This window comes from Rhodnius prolixus, unplaced genomic scaffold (assembly GCF_049639745.1).
Source record: "Rhodnius prolixus isolate KJV_2025 unplaced genomic scaffold, Rpr scaffold_7, whole genome shotgun sequence".
NCBI classification, from domain to species: Eukaryota; Metazoa; Arthropoda; class Insecta; order Hemiptera; family Reduviidae; genus Rhodnius; species Rhodnius prolixus.
The window spans coordinates 29,360,894-29,380,278 of NW_027411582.1; the positions used below are offsets into that span (position 1 = coordinate 29,360,894).

At 34.9% G+C, this 19,385-nt stretch overlaps 2 protein-coding genes across 3 annotated transcripts; one reads left to right on the plus strand and one right to left on the minus strand.

The window, feature by feature from the left end:
- Positions 1 to 195: 195 nt before the first annotated feature.
- Positions 196 to 9,271, minus strand: LOC141447345 (crustacyanin-A2 subunit-like). Of its 2 annotated transcripts, XM_074114782.1 has the most exons (6): positions 9,065 to 9,253; positions 7,692 to 7,800; positions 7,452 to 7,594; positions 7,263 to 7,363; positions 2,160 to 2,273; positions 196 to 1,154 (listed from the first exon to the last, which is right to left on the minus strand). In XM_074114782.1, the coding sequence occupies exons 1-6, from the start codon at positions 9,073 to 9,075 to the stop codon at positions 1,012 to 1,014; spliced, it is 621 nt and encodes a 206-aa protein (XP_073970883.1). In that variant the 5' UTR covers positions 9,076 to 9,253; the 3' UTR covers positions 196 to 1,011. The 2 variants fall into 2 exon arrangements, with proteins under 2 accessions (XP_073970883.1, XP_073970884.1); XM_074114783.1 differs by lacking the exon at positions 2,160 to 2,273 and having other exon boundaries at positions 9,065 to 9,271.
- On the plus strand, positions 1,048 to 18,373 carry LOC141447346 (nitrophorin-1-like). The gene is made up of 9 exons (XM_074114784.1): positions 1,048 to 1,185; positions 8,759 to 8,835; positions 9,446 to 9,523; positions 13,530 to 13,788; positions 15,814 to 15,925; positions 15,997 to 16,145; positions 17,669 to 17,754; positions 17,826 to 17,933; positions 18,046 to 18,373. Exons 4-9 carry the CDS (start codon positions 13,781 to 13,783, stop codon positions 18,201 to 18,203), a joined length of 621 nt encoding a protein of 206 aa, XP_073970885.1. The 5' UTR covers positions 1,048 to 1,185; positions 8,759 to 8,835; positions 9,446 to 9,523; positions 13,530 to 13,780; the 3' UTR covers positions 18,204 to 18,373.
- The last annotated feature ends 1,012 nt before the right edge of the window (positions 18,374 to 19,385 follow it).

A 19,385-nucleotide genomic window follows, 5' to 3' on the forward strand; every position in this document is an offset into this window, starting at 1 on the left:
GAATAAATAATTGACTCATGGGAAGGCCAATCGAAGGGTAGTTACTCTTCTCGCATCACATCTCCAGTCATCTGCTTTAGTTGTTGCAAGGGGAAATTGCACCTGCAGTTGTAAATTGCAATTAAGTAAATTACGAATTCTAAGTGTAAGAAACGTTAAGTGCATATAAGTACGGGTGGGTGTTCACTTAGCATATTTTTTTTTTTTTTTTATTTTTATTTTTATTTTTTGGCATTGGCTTCCGCCATACAGCCAGCATCGTCTAGGTGCTTATCACTAGAATATCACTCACTCTCCATTCTTACCTACAAATACATTCGCTTCACACATTCATCATTCTACTATATACCGCTATTTACATAAACTACTGCTAATGGATGGAGGAGCACACTGTGCTCCTGCCACCCTTCTACGAGCTTAACCAAAATTAAAATCACGTAATCCTTCTCTAAGCATTTTCTTCCATTCATACTAATTCAGCTATAGCTTTTAAATACATTCATATTTCATTGCTAGCTCTGCTATCGACTTAAGCACATAAATGTTGGTGGAGAATATAATGTCTTCGTAGCGAAATGGTGCATCTAAATACCTGTATATATCGTCAAACATTCGTTTCCCTTCCACCACACAACGTGGACATATCATTATTAAATGTTTGAAATCCTCCTCCTCATTGCAATCTACGCAAAGAGGAGAGGACCTTTTGTTGATCCTGTGTAGATACGATCCGCACACCGCGTGGTTCGCTCTCAGCCTGCTTATTGTCGTAACAACCCATTTATTAGTGACAGTTCCCTTAAACCATGGTTGTCTAGGTAACTGATCTGCCATAGTTTTATAGAATCTACCTTTATCACCATTATTGTAATCTGTCTGCCATTTTTGTAGTGCTTAGCATCTTTACAACTAGTTAGGATTCTTAAATTCAAATATTTACAATGATTATTTTTTAAAATTTTTATTAGCATTAAATATTTTTAACAAGTTTTATTTTTCTTCTCATCCATTTCATACAACTTGATTTTTGTTGCAGTTGCTGTTGTCCACTGGTGTGAAGTCTTCAATTTTTAAACCAATCTGGTGTAAAACAGTTGGAATCCTTGGGTCTACAGACTTGGATTCTGGATCACGGTTTAGAATGTTGTATATTGCTGCAATAAATTTATAAAGGTTACAAGTTATGTACGTTACGTTACTAGTAGTAAGTTTAAATTAGCCTATGTTTTTTTTTAAATTAGATGTGAATGAAAGATATCTAAGTTGTATCGTTACATAGTACTATCTAAAAGAGAGTTTTGAAAAAATATTAATCTTAAAAATTTTATGTTTCTGAATAGTTCTTTTAAATTTTCTCACTTTTAAACTTGATTCACTCACTGCACACATAGCCTACCTATCTTTTATTTGAAATATTTTGCCAATTAACTTTTATTTTAACGCCCTTCTTAAGTAGAAACTTTCGCTTAATCTTCATTAGAATTTTGGATGATATATACATAAATAACTCTATAGGGGGGGTTGAAAATGGTGATTGAATGCTAGAAAACGTCCAATAGAAACTAAAGGTATGAAATTTTGGGTTTTTCCATCTTTTCACTACTTTAGAAATAGCAATACTGAAAGGATTAAGGTCTAACAACGAAATTATTGATGGATAGGATGGAGTTATTACAGATGGCATGATTTTGTTAACACAAGTGTGTCTTAGTTATGAACTTTAGTCAACTTAAGTCATTTATCAAACTGTTTTTCGATCCTCAGTCAAAGATAATTGCGTCAATTGGAAAGCACAGTTATGTTAAATTAGCTTAGAATTGGAAATACCGTGATATGCTTGAGTATGGGCATAGCAATACTGAATTATTGATTGATTAGGTTTTTTTGAGAGGTTTAAGAGTGTCTTAGTTTTACCAGTGATTAAATGAGTTGTTGAAATTCTTACTTCGAATAAAATTGCAAAATAGGCATTGCAATGTTTTGGAAATTATTTCTAATTCTTTTTGAATTCCTCAAAAAACCATTCAAGCTTATGGACCTTCTACTTGAAACATTAATCACGCACATATGGCTATAACCTGTGTTTTGAATAGCTTTGCAGAGAAAATTCATTGCAGGATATCAAATTTTCTTTATTTTATTGAACTGGTTATACTTACAATACGTTTCGCCATCTGGAACGTTTACACATGCGTAGACGATTGAGTAACTTCTGTAATCTGTATCCATGATATTGTACCTGACTGGATAAAATTCTTTAACAATTGGACGTTCTGTAATAAATTAAATTTTTTTTTTTTTTTTTTTTTTTAATTTGTTTATTTATTTTGCAACTGTATGCAGTACAATAAGCAAAAGTGATGAGTGAAAAGGGATGGCACAAATACACATGCACGTATATGCATATCCATACACATACGCGCACATGCATGTGCACCAAGGGCGTGATTGGAGTGAACGACGACCATCCAGTGATGGAAGCCGTTAGTTCGCCAGATTGGCAAGCTTACACAGCAACCATCCTAGGAGGTCGGCGTTGTGTTGAGATGGTCGCGTGGCCACCGCCGCTTTAGTCTGCGTTGAGGATTAGAAGGAAGTGTTGTGGTAGACATGTTGTGAATCAGAAGGTTGTAGTGACCGTGTAGATTTGAATGGAGTTTTGTGTATCGAGTTTGGGCTATTTCAGAAACGAGAGGAATATTGAGATCAGAGTGTATAGTATGATTGGAGACGTAGAAGGGAGCGTTAACTATTGTTCTTAGAATTTTAGATTGTAAGGTCTGAAGTCGGTTGATGTTCGATTTTTTGGCGCTTCCGTAAAGTTGTATTCCGTACGTCCATATTGGGGCAAGTAGAGCGGTATATAGTGTTCGTTTGTTTGTCAGGGTCAGTTTTGATCGTTTGTCGAGTAGTCTTTTCAACATTTTATACCTCAGATTGAGGTCAGTTCGTTTGAGTCTCGTGTGTGGGTTCCATGTTAGTCGTTTGTCAAGATGTAGTCCGAGATATCGTACTTGGTTAGTCATTGGTATGGAAGTATTGTGGAAGGAGAGAGGAGGGAGAGTTTTCTTGTTTAAGGTAAATACTATGTATTTAGATTTCATTTCATTCACTTTGATTCTCCACTTTTGCAGCCAAGGCTCTAGAAGATTGAGGTGTGATTGGAGGGCACGGCATGCTATTACAGGATCTAGATGAGGAGAAAGAATTGCAGTGTCGTCGGCGAATGTGAAAGTAATTGTAGTCGGGTTAGTTGGTAAGTCGGCAGTATAGAGAATATAAAGTAAGGGGGCTAGAATGCTTCCTTGAGGAACTCCAGCGAGTATTGGAAGGATAAGAGAAGAAGAAGAACCTTGTTTGACTTGGAAGAAACGGTCGGAGAGATAAGACTTAAGAATGAGGTAAAAGGTAGAAGACAGTAGGCGTTTGAGTTTATAAAGCAGTCCCGTGTGCCATACCCTGTCGAATGCTTGAGATATGTCAAGGAAGACACCCGGGCAATACTGCTTTAATTCAAGGGAAGTAGCGATTACATCCACCACTCGATGTGCTTGGAGAACAGTCGAGTGGCAACTCCGAAAACCGAACTGATGGTCAGGAATGATATTTAAAGGGGCTATTTCAGTTTGGAGGCGGAGTAGTAGAAGTTTTTCCAGGACTTTCCCCAGGATGGGTAGAAGGACTGCTCTAATGTAAGCAAGACGCGATTATTTATTGTGCTTATTAAAATTAAAAGTTTTTTGGTAATTTATGGACTATTTGTGCCGATTTTTGGTAAGTAAGTACCTTACCTTAAGTGGTACTTGTTTCTAAAACATTCTCCGGTACATTGTGTTCGGAAGTTTGTTTTTTCTTTCTTTTCCTAGTGACAATTTATTAGCATTATTATTAACTTATATTATGTGACAATTATTATTTTTAGTGAGTATTTCAGTTTTAGGATCTAATAAACTATATAAATAACAGCAGTGTATTAAAAAAGTAATTTTATAAATTTAACCTGGACAGTAACTTTAACATTTTTTTTATAATTATAATCATCTGTAAAATTGTAAATATTATTATTAGTGTTAGGCAGTGTACATACGCATATAGTTCGATTTTCTTTTTTGTTTACTAACTTTTTATTACTCTCTTTCTGTTTATATTGTTATTCTCTTATTTATTTCTCTTTCACGATGAGCAATTCTAGTGACCGCACAGTAATAGCGACCTCCACGGACAACGAGTCCACTACGTCCACTTCTTACAAGAGGAACTATCCTTCCGGTGTCTCCCCCAAAAAATGCAAAAAAACCAAAAGCACACGGAATGCCTCTGCCAAGAAAGGACCCCAGGGCCCCATTGATCAACCACAAAACCTTCCTGCCTTTTTGCAACCAGCGACGCCCTCAGCTGAGAAACCCGAAGTAGCTCGGGGCCTAGCAACTGTTACGGCTCCTCCAGGAGTGCTGACTAATAATCCCTTCGCTCCTTTGACTGATCTACAGGACATGGAGACTGCAGCGCCCGCCTCAATACGTGTCCACAAGCCACCTCCTATTTACGTGAAAAACCTCAGTCAGTACAGTGTTTTATGCGCTGCATTATCGCAACTCGTGGGAAGAGATACCTTTATATGTAAAGCAAGAATCTCAGATCTAGTCATCCACGCAAAAACAATCGACAGCTACAGGGGTATCATCAGGTACCTCAAACAAAATAATGCAGACTACCATACCTTCCAACTGGAGGAAGACAAACCCTACAGGGTAGTCTTAAGACACCTCCATCAAAGCGTTCCCGTCGAATTCATAAAGGAAGAACTAAGTGAGCTGGGCCACACTGTTCGAAATGTGGCTCCAGTTATTCATCCAATCACCAAACAAACTTTGCCTCTCTTCTTTGTGGATCTCGAACCACGGCCAAATAACAAAGATGTTTTTAATATAGAAACTCTTTGTTACTCTAGAATAAAGGTTGAAGAGCCACACAAGCAACGGATTGTTGTGCAGTGCAAGCGTTGCCAGGAGTACGGGCATACGAAGAGCTATTGTCAGCACAGACCAAGGTGCGTAAAGTGTGCCGGCGAGCACTTTACTCAAGATTGCGGCAAGATGCCAACCACACCAGCCAAGTGTGCTCTTTGCAGCGGCGACCATACAGCCAGCTATAAAGGGTGTATGGTGTACAGAGAGTTGCAGCGAGCTCGGAGACAGCCTCCCGTGTACGAACATCGGTCAGCACAACGGAGTACTCCACAACCACCTCCAACACAACAGTCAAGAAACTTTCCTCCTCTGCATACTCCCTTCAATAACCAAAACCTATCATATGCAAGGGTGGCCGCGGGACCTCAGCCGCCTCCTATTTCTCAAATGCCCACAACCTCATCCACAGGAGACATCAATACACTTCTCACAAGCTTCTTAACAGACTTCAAATCCCTCATCACACCTCTGATATCTCTCCTTACAACTGTCGTTTCCAGACTCCTTCCTAACCAATCTCCTTAATGGCTCTTTCACAACACTCTCTCACCATCATCCTCTGGAATTCTAATGGACTGATTAACCGCAGACATGAACTAGAAATATTACTACGAGACAAACGTATTGACATCGCCCTTATAACTGAGACGCACTTCACTGACAGATCAAGATTTTTCATCCCAGGCTACACGACTTACAAGACCAATCACCCCGACGGAACTGGACACGGAGGAACTGCAATACTTATTCGAACTTCTTTACAACATTTCTTAATTCCCTACAACGCTACACCCTTCCTACAATCTACAGTAGTCTCTTTACTGACAGAGCCCTTCTCCTACACTTTTGCAGCTGTTTACTGTCCTCCTAACCACAATATCCATCAAAACGATTTCTCATCCTTTCTCTCTTCTCTCGGTTCTCGTTTCATATGTGGTGGCGATTACAACGCTAAGCATCCCAGTTGGGGCAGCCGGGTGGCGAATCCGAGAGGTCGAACTCTTAGCACCATCCTCAATCAAAATAGTTACATTTCCTTATCCCCTTCTCAACCGACTTACTGGCCAACTTCTCCACGCAAAAGACCTGACCTTCTTGACTTCTTTATCTGTTCCAATATTACCTCTTTACACACTGACATACACACATTAAACGACTTGTCTTCAGATCATAGCCCCGTCATTCTAACCCTTGACATTCACCCAAAACAAGCTCTTCCCCGACAAACCCTAATAAACGGAACTGTTGACTGGGACTTATTTCGAGAAACTCTTGACGAAAAACTGAACTTAAATGTGTCCTTAAAAACTCCTCAACAACTAGACGATAACGTGGCATACTTGACTACCGCTATCCAGCAAAGTATTTGGCATTCTTCTCAACGGACTTCACCCAACAGAACTGCACCATTACCTTTAAATCTACCTATACACTTGAGAGAACTGATAACGCGCAAACGTCGCGCAAGAGCTCTTTGGCATCGCACCAGATATCCCTCTCACAAAAGACTGTTTAACCAACTTACTAGAGAACTGACAACAAAACTAAGGGACTACTTTAACGACCAATTCTCTGATTATACACAATCACTCACAACTGAAGACAACTCTCTGTGGACAGCAACCAAAAGAATTCTCAAATACAAAAAAACTTCTCACCCACTAAGACGCCCGGACAATTCTTGGGCTAAATTAAATTTAAGATTATTTAATGATATTTTTGGTAGCTAAATTATGTTCAAGGTTACAACATATGAGGCATGCGGATAGTAGCTGCGTAGCGTGGTTCTTTTACCTAAATTACATTTTTCAATTTTTTGTTAGAAATACTTAGAAAACTGTGACCAAAAATGAGGGGGATTTTTCCCTCAAGCTCCCTCAAGAAAATATTAATTGCAAATATTTTGTATTTTACTCTTAACATTGGTGAGTGAAAAAAGACGGGATTCTATTGTAATATCTGTTTAATTTTCGCTTTCAAATGAGACAAATCTCTGACGATCACAAATTACATAATAATTGAAAACAAAAAATCATTTCCCATCTGTAACTATATACTTAACCACACACTTAAATAAAATTGCAACTAATATCAAGATGATAAAAAATGAGCAATGATAAAAAACTGGTATTACCAAATGATAAATATGATTCTAAGAAAAAAGAAATTAAGTTTTTCAATTAAAAAAAAGGTGCCCGTCTCGTTTTTCAGCTCTGATTTTTCGATCTCCAAATGTTGTAGAAGGTATTATCTGTATTCTATCCAATTCTTTCTAGAAGTATTGATACTTACGATCTTTGTCAATAGACCGGGCCTCAGCAACATAATCACCAATTTTGTATGTGAAGCTTTCAAGGTTTATGTAAAGTTCACTGTATATAAAGGTGTCATTTCTGGAAATTAAAATAAAGTTTTAAGCCTTAATATAGTTTATAGTTATAGACTTGAATAAGTAAAAAATAAATACTTCTAGTTACTAACTTTGGCATATAGGCTGTATCTAATTCTCTTATTATTCCATTGTCTAGTATAACAGAATTAGCGTTCACACAGGCGATATCTTCTGGACTAACTTTCATATTTTGTACTAGTACATGGGAAGTATACCACGTTTTACCATAATACTGTAAATTAAAGGAACGTTATCCTTATTAAATACTAAATACTGAATAAACAAAACAAAATAAATTCTGAAGCAATTTTTACTTAAACTAAATTTACCTTGAATGGATCAAAATTATGTTTAATCGGTACTTGTTGGCATTGGTCTTTTACCACTGGTCCTGCTGTTGATGCTGAGACGAAGATCACAAGCAATAAAGCCGTTGATCTGTGATACAAAAGAAAAAGAAAAAATATCGTTAAAATAATCCTGTCGAAGGAAGTACAGGATTCTCCTCCTCGAAACCCTTTAAAATAATTGAATCCTAACAAAAAATTGCGATCCAAAGTTATAGAACCTACCAGAAAAAGATTTCTAGACCAGAATGCGTGAAAACCTGTTCTGTGTAGTCTCATATCTAACAGTACGGAATGTAAGCCAAACATTTGATACTAATATTATTTCATAACAGCGCATTTTAGAAAATATCTAATAATTTATCTTTAGTAATAACTGAAATTTTGTAATTCCACAAATAACTCAAATTATAGCTCAAATGATTGTCAGAGAGTAAATTAAATAATATAATGGCAAACGCTTTTCGAACTGTTAACAATTCTCTGTATGTCATTTAGAACATATTTATCACTAAATATGTTCTTAATAAATATTACGTCCTTAATAAATTTTAGTTGTTCTCGCGATTATTTTAATGATAAAAACACAGCCATGTAGACCACAAAAACCACTCATTCTGACTCATGGTACTTAAAAAATGTATGACGTGGCCAAAAATAAATATATTTTAAATCTCTCAGCACTGTTTTTCTCTTAACTAGTGACTTAATTGACCTTTATTTTATTTGTGTTAAATACCTAATGGTTACAATTAATAAGAGTATATAACCTCCTCCTCCATTATAGGAATCATTCAGGAAGTTAAATGCCTTCCGAAGTAGTCACCCTCGTGCCATCCATCGTTTGGCACGGGTGGCCCCTTGAATTGGGCTAGGGAAGGCTGGGAAATTCGTTAAGTAGACTAGCGATTACTAGATTTGGGATTATTTTGCTGTGCAATGCCCCACTTCATCGGGTACATTTTTCTAACTTGTTATTTGAAATCTCTTCCTCAGATTTACAAAATTAATTAAAATACAATTTATGATTTTAAATATTTCATTTCCAGGTGGTAACCATTGGACGAAACATGCAAACATAGATCTAATATAAAAGAATTAACGTTCACGGTTTTACTATTGCATGGTATGTATACCAAGTTTTTCCATAATATTATAAATTAAAGGAACGTGTACAAATGTATATTGAACATGGTTTCATCACATTAAATATTGAATAAACAAACAAAAAATCGATTTAAATCAACAAAAAAAAGTTAGTTGAAATCGGTGACACTAATACTGTCCCTTCCTTGTAACAATAATTGAAAACATACAGATTATTTAAAGACAAAAATAATTAATCAAAAACTTACATGTACATCATTGCGATGGTTTGTGTTTCTGGTTTATTTTATTTTACACTGATAACTCGCAGAAATCAATTCAGTATTTATATACTCTTGAATTAGTAATCCTTATCTTCAAATTATTAAATAATAATTATAAATAAATCTTCTCGGAAAGCAACAGGTAATATCTTCAACTGTATGTTATTTATTTATGAGATCATTTCTACGTAAAATACGTTCTGGAAGTATTGTTCTATAGATACTAAGAAAGCGATTGTGCGTTTACATAAAGTGGGTACGCCAATCAATTATTTGGCCCTATCAATGATTTCAATTCAAATTTTATCACTTATCTCAATTTGGATTTTTATCATTTATTCTATTTTACATTTATAATGTTTATAGATTAGACAATGAACTTAACCTTGTATTCTCTTGAAATGGCAAGAACTCGGACTAAGTGCAACGTGGGATAGAAATTTTGTAAGTAAAAATCTTATTAACTTCATGAACAAATTTAGTAAAAATCTGTTAATGTAAAAGAAAAAAAAGCTTCGTATGGCGGATCTAAGCAACCTCTAATGTTACTCTAGCTTTATCCATTTGCTCATTTTCTTCTAACGCCTCACATGCCCTCTGGCACCATCACTAAAATTTGGTCTCAGAGTAATCCTGGTGAAACAAAAATCCTGGCTTTACATCGAGCAGGGCAGTTCACAACTTGTCTTACATCAAAGTTGACTGTGAATTGGGGTATTTGATTACTTTTACTTTTACAATTTAAGCCTAATCTCATAGCTTTGAACTTAAGATAATTTCATCAACTACCAGTGTGTTGTTAGTTAATAATTTTATAGTATCGATTTTATTTATTTATTTAAGTGAGAAAAGTTTCTGACAGGTGGTCAATCTGCAATCTGGTGGAATAATTCTACTGGATCTGGATGTAGGGGCTTCGAAGTACAATTATGAAATCCATCATACATTACCTTTAAAAGTGTACGGCTATTGAAGAAAAAGTCTAAGGCTGTGACTTTTAATAGCATGTGTTTGCTAGGAAGACCTCTGTTTCATCCCAGTATAAGGCTTAGACATTTCTTAGGTTCCTCCCTTATACAAAATAGGGAGAACGGGTTTTCATCGTCTAATGTCTGGTTGATTATTTTTCTAACAGACTTAACAGAACGGAATCTTCTGCTAGAATTAGTTTTTTTTTTCATTTCTCGGTGACCTTAAGAGTGGTTAAAATCTCAAAATAGCTCTTTTCCATATTATGAAATTTTTGAAGAATAGTACGAGGGTCGTTTGAAAAGTCCGTGCAAAGTCAGAGAGATAGCACCACTGGCGCGTATCGAGGTTATGTTTAGTTAGTAGCATCTCTTGGAAGAACACACACCAAGTTTCAGCCAGATCGGTCTATTTCTTTGTGTTTGGCATTCGTTTGAATCGAGGAAGTCGAGTGATTTTCAAAAAATGGACGGAAAAGAATTTCGTGTGTTGATTAAACACTACTTTATGAAAGGCAAAACGCCTCAGGAGACTAAAGAGAAGCTTGATAAACATTATGGTGACTCTACACCTTCGATTAGAACAGTTTATAAGTGGTTTCAAAATTTTCGGAGTGGCCATATGGGCACAAGTGACGCTGAACGTTCTGGACGCCCTGTTGAGGTTACTACTCCAGAAATCATTGATAAAATCCATGATATGGTGATGGATGACAGAAGAGTGAAGGTGCGTGAGATTGCTAGTGCTGTGGGCATCTCGAATGAACGGGTACATAATATTTTGCATCAACATTTGGACATGACAAAGCTATCCGCAAGATGGGTGCCGCGATTGCTCACGCTTGACCAAAAACGAAATCGTGTGAAGTGTTGCAAGGACGGTTTGCAGCTGTTCCAGAAGAATCCGCAGGACTTTAAGCGTCGTTTCGTCACTGTGGATGAAACATGGATACATCACTACACTCCTGAGACCAAAGAACAATCTAAACAATGGGTTACCAAGGGGGAATCTGCGCCAAAAAAGGCGAAGACCGTTCCTTCGGCCGGAAAGATTATGGCGACTGTCTTTTGGGATTCGCAAGGAATAATCCTCATCGACTATCTGGAAAAGGGTAAAACTATTACAGGTGCATATTATTCATCGTTATTGGACCGTTTGAAAACCGAGCTGCAAGAAAAACGCCCACGATTGGCCCACAAAAAAGTCCTTTTCCATCACGGCAACGCACCAGCTCACACCTCAGCAGTTGTGGGCGCAAAATTAATGGAAATAGGGTTCCAACTCGTTTCACATCCCCCCTATTCTCCAGACTTGGCTCCCTCGGACTACTATTTGTTCCCCAATATGAAGAGATGGCTGGCGGGATAAAGATTTTATTCAAACGAGGAGGTGATTGCAGAAACGAATGGCTATTTTTCAGACTTGGACAAATCCTATTATTCGGAAGGAATCAACAAACTAGAGCAGCGTTGGACGAAGTGTATAAGCCTAAAAGGAGACTATTTTGAAAAATAAAAAAGGTTTACCCCAAAAAATTAAGTAGTTTTTATTTTTGCACGGACTTTTCAAACGACCCTCGTATTTAGTTCCGTTTTTTAGAGATTGTCATGCTGTTTAACACTAATGAAAAATATTTATGATAACTCATTTTGTTCGAATTTGTGTATAAAAAAAATTAAAGGTAAAATTAAAAATCCACTTGTTAATTTTCCAATTAAAAAAATAGTTTCACTAAATTTACAAGATGTGCAAATAGAATAGTTATGAAAGATGGTGTCAATTGGATGTCAAGGCCATTCCAGTTGAACGATATCTGTTGAACAAAATATCAAATATTTAACAAAATTATAAAACCAGACTTTGAGACTCTTTTTTCTTTATCTCCTTTTTCCTTTTCTTCTTTCTTGACTAAGATGTTTTGGACCGCCCTACATCCATCTTTAATTGGATATGGTTGGTTTTATCTGTTTTTTATTTAATTAAAGAATCTTTTTAACAATTATGTAACTGAATTAGTCGAACTTGACTAACAAAATACAGGATATTTTTAATTAAACCTATTATTAGCCGACTATGTTCGAAAAACAGGAAGTCTGTTGCTATTGTGGATTTTAAAGCGTGGATTTATAAGTGGGAGATCCCTAGATCGAATCACGCATGTATCTACTTTGTATTAGTTAGAAAAACTTTAATAATAGTAAAGTATGAGCTTCTCAATCTGTCCACGAAATCAAATTTAGTAGTTTGAACGTAAGCCCCGCTTATAAAATCGTAGTTTACTTTATTTTACTTCACTTACTTTCTAGAGTAGAGTACATTCCTGTAATATTTACCAAACATCAAGTTTCCCAGAATATAAGGTACTTGATGGATTTAAGACTTATTTTTGTTTTCTGCAGGCACAGCAATCTTAAGTTTGATTAAACTTGTTTTGCTAACATTTCAGATTTTAAAGAACGTCCATTTATTAGAGGCAGTTTTATTTAAAATTTAAATAAAATCATTGAGCGCTTTACATTAGGAAACAGCCTAATGTGACTTTGTCCCTGAATCGCAACACCTCACAAACAAAACACTCCATGGGCTCTCCCCCAGAAGCTGGATCTCGGTTCGCTTAATATATCATATAATGTTAAGCTCCAAAACTCCCTAGCATTCCTCCTATTCTTTAAATACTAAACTCAGCTTTAGTGAAAAGAACTTTCTCTAAATTAAGCAGCATCCCAAACTCCTTCTCGCAATCTTTCTTCATCTCCTCACAATTCATACATTCTTTAGACCAGCCTGATTATGTCGGTCAACTAAGTGTGCCCAGTGAGTTCACCTACCAAAAGTCTTACTGCATCCTCTGTCTTCTTGTCTGATTAGTTTGGAGGCATCCATGCGTTTCCCTTTAAATTTGTCATCCTCTGGTTCTTAAATTACCTGTACCATTTATAAGTGGATACCATCGCCTTAAAAATTTACTTTTCTTAAAGCAACTAAACAGGGTGAAAAAAGCTGAGGGGAAAAAAGTGTTTGAATGCAGTGTGAGAAAATTCTCCTACTACACTTAGCTAAAAAGTGAAAAATAACTGCCACTGGTAGCATTATTTACGTATAAAGAAGAATCAAAGAATGTAAATTTAACTTGTTGCAAGAGTGAGAGATACCCACTATAAATTACACCGCTCAAATATGCAATTTATTGTAATGACAGTACCATAACTACTATGAAGTTGTAAATATTATAGATCCAAATTGTTTTATGAATTGATTAATGGTTTATTGGATGAAACGCAATTAATTCTATAAAATATTATAGGTTCTCTAAAAATAAATTTGTTTCTGACAAATAAAATCTTTAATAAAGACAAAGATAAAACTGATAGTGAAAAAGGTATAAGGAACAATATTAAAATTCAATGAATTAATTTACTTAATTATATTGCAAATATAAAACAATGTGCCAGTGATAAATAAGAAGTATTTACTATTACAGATTTTCAAAAGTATTTAAATTTTTTGCAACCAATGAAACAACCGCCGAAGCCAACCAGTACTGTAGAACCTTTCCAAATAGTTAATGAATTTAGCTATTTGGCTTTAATTACTTAAAAGTAAACTTCCGAAATACATATTGAAAAGTTCAAAGTGCATAATTATTATTTTATTGATACCTATTGACCTATTATTAATCGCCTAGTTAGTGATAAAATATAATGAAACTACTGTAAATTTCGTTGTACTAACATGAAGTCGTAAGTAACAATGCTACATATTATTTTATTGTTTTTTAATTATTTTAATCCAAATAATATTAATTGCTAAAGATAATCTTGCTTTACAATTATTCCAATCCCAGTTTGCCATTTAACCAAGCATCCATTTTTATCAAAATCATTATCTTAATCATAAATTCTCAGAAAAAATACCAATTTTTTGCATCACGGTAATTTAATTTTCAACTTTAACAGAAAGTACTCCTTCAATGCCTGTATTTTAACCCATTGATAGAATGAATCCCATACAAACATTTATTTAGCTACAATCACACCTCTCTGACGCCTTGCAGTGGAAGGTTTTTCTTCGTAAAGTCTATTCCCTATTCCAAATCCCGTATTTCCTGCCATTTTAATTTTCGCTTCGACGGCGCTTCATATGGGAAATAATATTTATTTATTTTGCTTGAACCTCTTACAACATACTGACCCAGTGTTGTCTATAAAGAGAGAATACTGCCCAGTGACTTCAGATGTAGATTTGTAGACGCACCTTAATACAAAAAAATAACCTGAAACATTCCATCATATTAGGCTTAAGGAACTACCCTAAAAGTCACATTTTTGGCAATTGGATGCATGTTCCCGAGGGAATATCTGTCTGCTGCGAGTTAAATATTTCCTTCTTCCCTCTATAATCAATAACGGCTACATTATAAGCGGTGAAATTGATCCAAATATTCACCTTAACATGCACCTTGCGGATAAGTTAATTAAGGAAGTAAAATAATAGTCTCCTAATCTTTGGCTAAAAGAAAAGGTAATAATATTGTTAATAGTAACTTGAAGGCAATTTAAGACGCATTAGCATCGAAGAACATTGGCTTCTAGGATTGTTGAGAGGATTATGGCGGGATAATTAAATGTAATATCTCTGCTCTCCATTTCCTCAAAACCTCTTCACTAAGCTGAACAAACTAGCTCAATTATCGGGAAGATCGTACATGATTGGAATAATGATTGCCATTAATTTTTCTTCCTTATGTTTAACTTATTCTAAAGAGTAGTATTCGGCGTTACAGGGTAGAATTTAGAAAGGAGTTTGAACTGATATTGTACTGCCTCTTACAGGAAACCCTTCTTAACTGGGTGGTGCCAATATTTGAAAATTATTTAGAATGGTTAATTTAGACAATTGGGTTATGTTAGATTACATCTTAAACTCTCCATATTGGTGACATCAGTTTCATCTTTTGGCAGTTTCTTTGAACTGACAAGTGGATGTTGTTATAGAAGTTCAGATAATAATACAGAAGTCATTCAAATATTAGACTTAATTAATAGCTTTTTTTTTTATCTCGAGATTTGAATATAATATCTCTTTCAATGCCCTAGCTTCTGGGCAAGTTCTGAAGGATTCCTGAATCACGACTCTTGAGTTTAAAAAAAATAAAATATTTTTATTAAATTGATTTTAATGAGCCACTATTCTTCAATAACCATTAGAAAAATATTGGTGCCACAGTGTTCAATTTAAACCAATCTCTTTACAAAATATATTCATAAATTTTTTTATAAGTCTAGCTCCATCTTAACGATACCGCAACAAATCCTCAACAAAATTATTTAAACTACTTGTTAAGTAAATTTATTTATAGTTTTTTCTTGCACAAAATTTGGGAATGAATGAATAAAAAAGGCTTAAATAACAGTTCTGTTCTTTGTATCTTGTCGCATACTGTTAACCCATCAGTGTTCAGTTCGTACAGTGCGCGTTATTCAGTTGTACGTTCTAAATCAGTGCACTAAATCATATCATTTTTTTCCTTCTCTAGTAGTTAACATTATTTTAGTAAAAATCACATCTTCATATCACTAGGGTACCATCTGTAAATAAAACTTGATCTATATTATAGTGATGGGCGCACACTACACATAATAACACCTCAAATCAAATCTCGAAAATTTAGAATTAAATAAAATGCTTGCTATAAATTAAGTTTATTTATTTCTTTTTAATAATTTCAACAACATTCATTTAAATCTGTATTATTAAATATCCAGCTCCATTGCATTAGTACTGGCAGCTGTTACATTTTGGCAATTAGCTGCAGAAAGAGAAACTGCTGCATGTACCTCTTCTGTAACAGCTACTACAAAACTTAATAAAGACAAGGTAACAATTATTCAACAAAACAATCAATTTGAAGTTAATTGAACTGTCAATTAATAATGTTTAATTTGCAGTATTTCAAAGATGGGTGGTATGCGACACATTTTAAGGCCGTTCAAGTTCCAACGAAACATTCTGCAACAGCAAGTAAATACTGCGCCTATACAGTAGGGAAAGTAAATGGCAATAAAGTTACGGAAGTACTAAGTCATTACAATTCAAAGTAAGTATTAAAAAGGTCTAAATTTATTTAAACGAAATCTTATAGCAATATATATTTTTTCTTCGTCGTACCTAGCTTTCTTCGAAAAAGCTCCTGTAGCATTCGTTTGAAACATCCCGCAAATTTAACCAAAAATTAAAGGAAATTATTTTCCCGAATTAGCCAGTACCCTCCCCTTTTGCTAAATATTTGATAGCATACTCGACCCTTTTACAAACAGTGGGATCCATTCTAAAGGAACTCATGCTGGATGAAGCTGGTGAAGTAGACTCTGAAATTGACTAGAAATACTGCTTTAGAAATAGCCTTTAGAAAATGCAACAGATAAGTGCTTGCAAAAAATAAAACTGTTCAATCCCTCTGATTAGCAAATATTTTTTCAGCATTTTATTAGCAGTTAGAATTTAAGAAGGGCTAGCCAAACTAAGCACTGGAATTGGTAAAATGTTCTACAGGAGCGCCTGCAGTGGAAATTAAACGTCTTAAACCTACAACAATCAATTCGTAAAATCGTGAAGTCTAAATTGCATCCATATAAGGCGCTATCAATAAATCCGGAAATATTGAATTTAATATTACCACTACTCTCTTAGTGGTAATACTCAGGTCCTCTTTAAGAGAAATATTCCGGTAAAATATACAATAAATCTAGTATCAGTTTATAAAATATGCTGAAAGCTGAATATTGCTGCAGCAATCTCATTTTACTGATGTTCTTCACGCAGTGTTCTACCTTTAAAAATAATACATCCTAGAATTGACAGTAGCTACAAAGGGGAAAGCATGTTGAATCCTATGAACTTTTGGGACACATCTTTTGTAATAATTTATAAATAGATCTCGCTAGTTACACACCTCTGAATTTCACGTTTTCACTGCGTTTTTTGATGTACTGATGCCCTTGGTGCACTGTCTTTGAAAATAAATGTAAATAAAGCACAAGGGATTCATACGCCTTAATTGAAGAATATTTTATTGTTAAGGAACGAACGGAATAGTGAGAGATGAAGTGATTTCAGATTTCAAAAGATTCTAAAAATTTGTTTACTGTAAACTCTCAGATAAAAACATTACTAATTACATTGCATTAATAACAAGAAAAATTTCCATCATCTGGCGGACAATTCAATGTTCTTTCTACTGGTGTAATTAAATTTGGTATAGCTCTAACGCCCTAGAAATAAAAGATATTTTTACAGAAAGAAAAGTCTCTAACCTTTAATAAATTATAAAATGTCTGTTTTCTTGAAGACAACAGCAAGTAGGAACCTACTTTGGTGTCGCCAGTTCAGCTATTGTAATCAACAATCACTTTGAAACTGGAAAAATTTATTTCAGGGGTTTTTCTTAACAAATGGGAGTGTCCTGTGAGTTGTACTGTTTGTTCTAATTTTTATGCACCTACTAGAACGACTTTACTTTTAAAACTTTGACAATTACATAAAAGAAGATATTGTACGAATATTTCTGTATTAATGAGTTTCAGTTGCGAATGTTTTTAAATGGCAATCATTGTTTTTCAGAACTCAATCCTCAATTTTTGATATAAGTAAAGTTACAGTTTCCGGAGGTAAATACACTGCTAACTATCGCAGAGTTGACAAAGATGGTAAGTCATAGTTACTGGGTTGAGACTATAATAGCTATACTAATAGTAATTTGAATATGATTTGGTTGTAGGTCAAGATAAAGGACAGAGTGGTACTTACACTGTTACCGTACTCGATACTGATCATGACAATTACGCCATTACGCATTTATGTGTAACAAGGGGTGATGATGTTTTCGGTAGATATCTAATTCAATAGTATATTCTTGCGATCATAGATTGGTGCTGACTTTATTTTTATTACGACTTTATTTAAATCGTTAACTGATTAACAATTTGTCTAATTTTCAGAGTTTTATACTATTGCAAATCGACAGAAAGATGGTACTCATGCCGGTGTTTCTAGTGGCTTGTCTAGTGCTAGTTTGACACTGACTGACTTCACTTCCTCAAAAGATCTTGGCTGCAACTATGAAGAAGAGAAAGCAAAGAAGTTGTTGACTAAGTAATAAGCAACTCAGGGATGTTGGACTAATCGAAAAATTTTGGGTTTTTATTGGTAACTGCTCTAGAGAGGTAGGGTTTCATTGTGATTGAACTTGTAAAGTTTCAATCGAATCTATTACATAAAAGTGTTCAATAAAATATTTTTATATGAAATTGTTGCTTTCTTCATCTGCGGCATCGCAGAACTTTTAGCCGAAAATTAAGGTTAAAATATACAACATTTAATCAACATCTAACTATCATTAATTAACCAACTGTGGTCGAGCAAATTTACTTCAGATTTAACAAAATAATATACTTATAATTGCTGATTAGGAATGGGGCTCACCAACGTTTTGCAATACTCTTCGAAATATATACTCCATCGTGAACTACACACGTTCAACAGTTGAAGATATTATCCAGCACTGAGGACCTAACTTCACGTTCAACAGTTAATCGGTTTTGTCAAAACCTAAAATGTTGGATCCCTTAAGATCACTAAAGAATATAAAAGAAAGAAAGAATTCAAATTTGATACAGAATATTAGATTACAAGGATTTCGTGTTGTTATACACGATCTTTGAAAAACTTATTTGCTTGCCACGACAAGAGCGATTGGTTACATCATCTACGTTACGGTAGTTGTAATTGTCTTTGCAAGTGGTACGCTTTTTGAGACCAAAATTATAACCAAATGGATGAGAAGGATTGTATAGGGAGTAAAAAAAAGTGATAGATATTTATGCAGGTGACCTTCTTCTTTGATCAGATTCCAGTTTCAGCTCTAACCAAGGTCTTATGGTTTTGTTGCTTTACGTATCGAACGTAATGCCACACATTTAGAGATTCAGTTTAAAATGCAACCCATTAGCTCTACTTCTCTTGATAAGTTGAAAGCAAAGAGTGGTCAGAAGGAGAAAAAGGATTTCGAAATGAAAAGGATCTACTTGTAGATAATCGGAGAAGATTTTATTGTTGTAAAGAAGAAGTTAACACTTTGCTAATAGAATCTTTTTACTAGAAAATTTTGTTTAACCCGCTAGTCAAAACAAAAAGAATAAAAAAGGTAACTGGATCCCGGTGCCATTCAAAGGTTTCGATGGAATCTGAATTGTATTAGTCAGTAAAAGTAAAGTGATGCCTATTTTTTCTAATGGGCTTTACGTACAACTTTGTACGAAAAACAGAAAGGCTGTTGCTA

Bases quoted from the DNA above. Each gene is read 5' to 3' on its own strand.
- LOC141447345 (XM_074114782.1), bottom strand. The intron at 7,595-7,691 runs GTAAATTTAGTT...TTTAATTTACAG, and splicing joins ATAATTTTGATCCATTCAAG to TATTATGGTAAAACGTGGTA. The intron at 7,364-7,451 runs GTTAGTAACTAG...TTTAATTTCCAG, and splicing joins GATACAGCCTATATGCCAAA to AAATGACACCTTTATATACA.
- LOC141447346 (XM_074114784.1), top strand. The intron at 15,926-15,996 runs GTAACAATTATT...TTTAATTTGCAG, and splicing joins CAAAACTTAATAAAGACAAG to TATTTCAAAGATGGGTGGTA. The intron at 17,755-17,825 runs GTAAGTCATAGT...ATTTGGTTGTAG, and splicing joins TCGCAGAGTTGACAAAGATG to GTCAAGATAAAGGACAGAGT.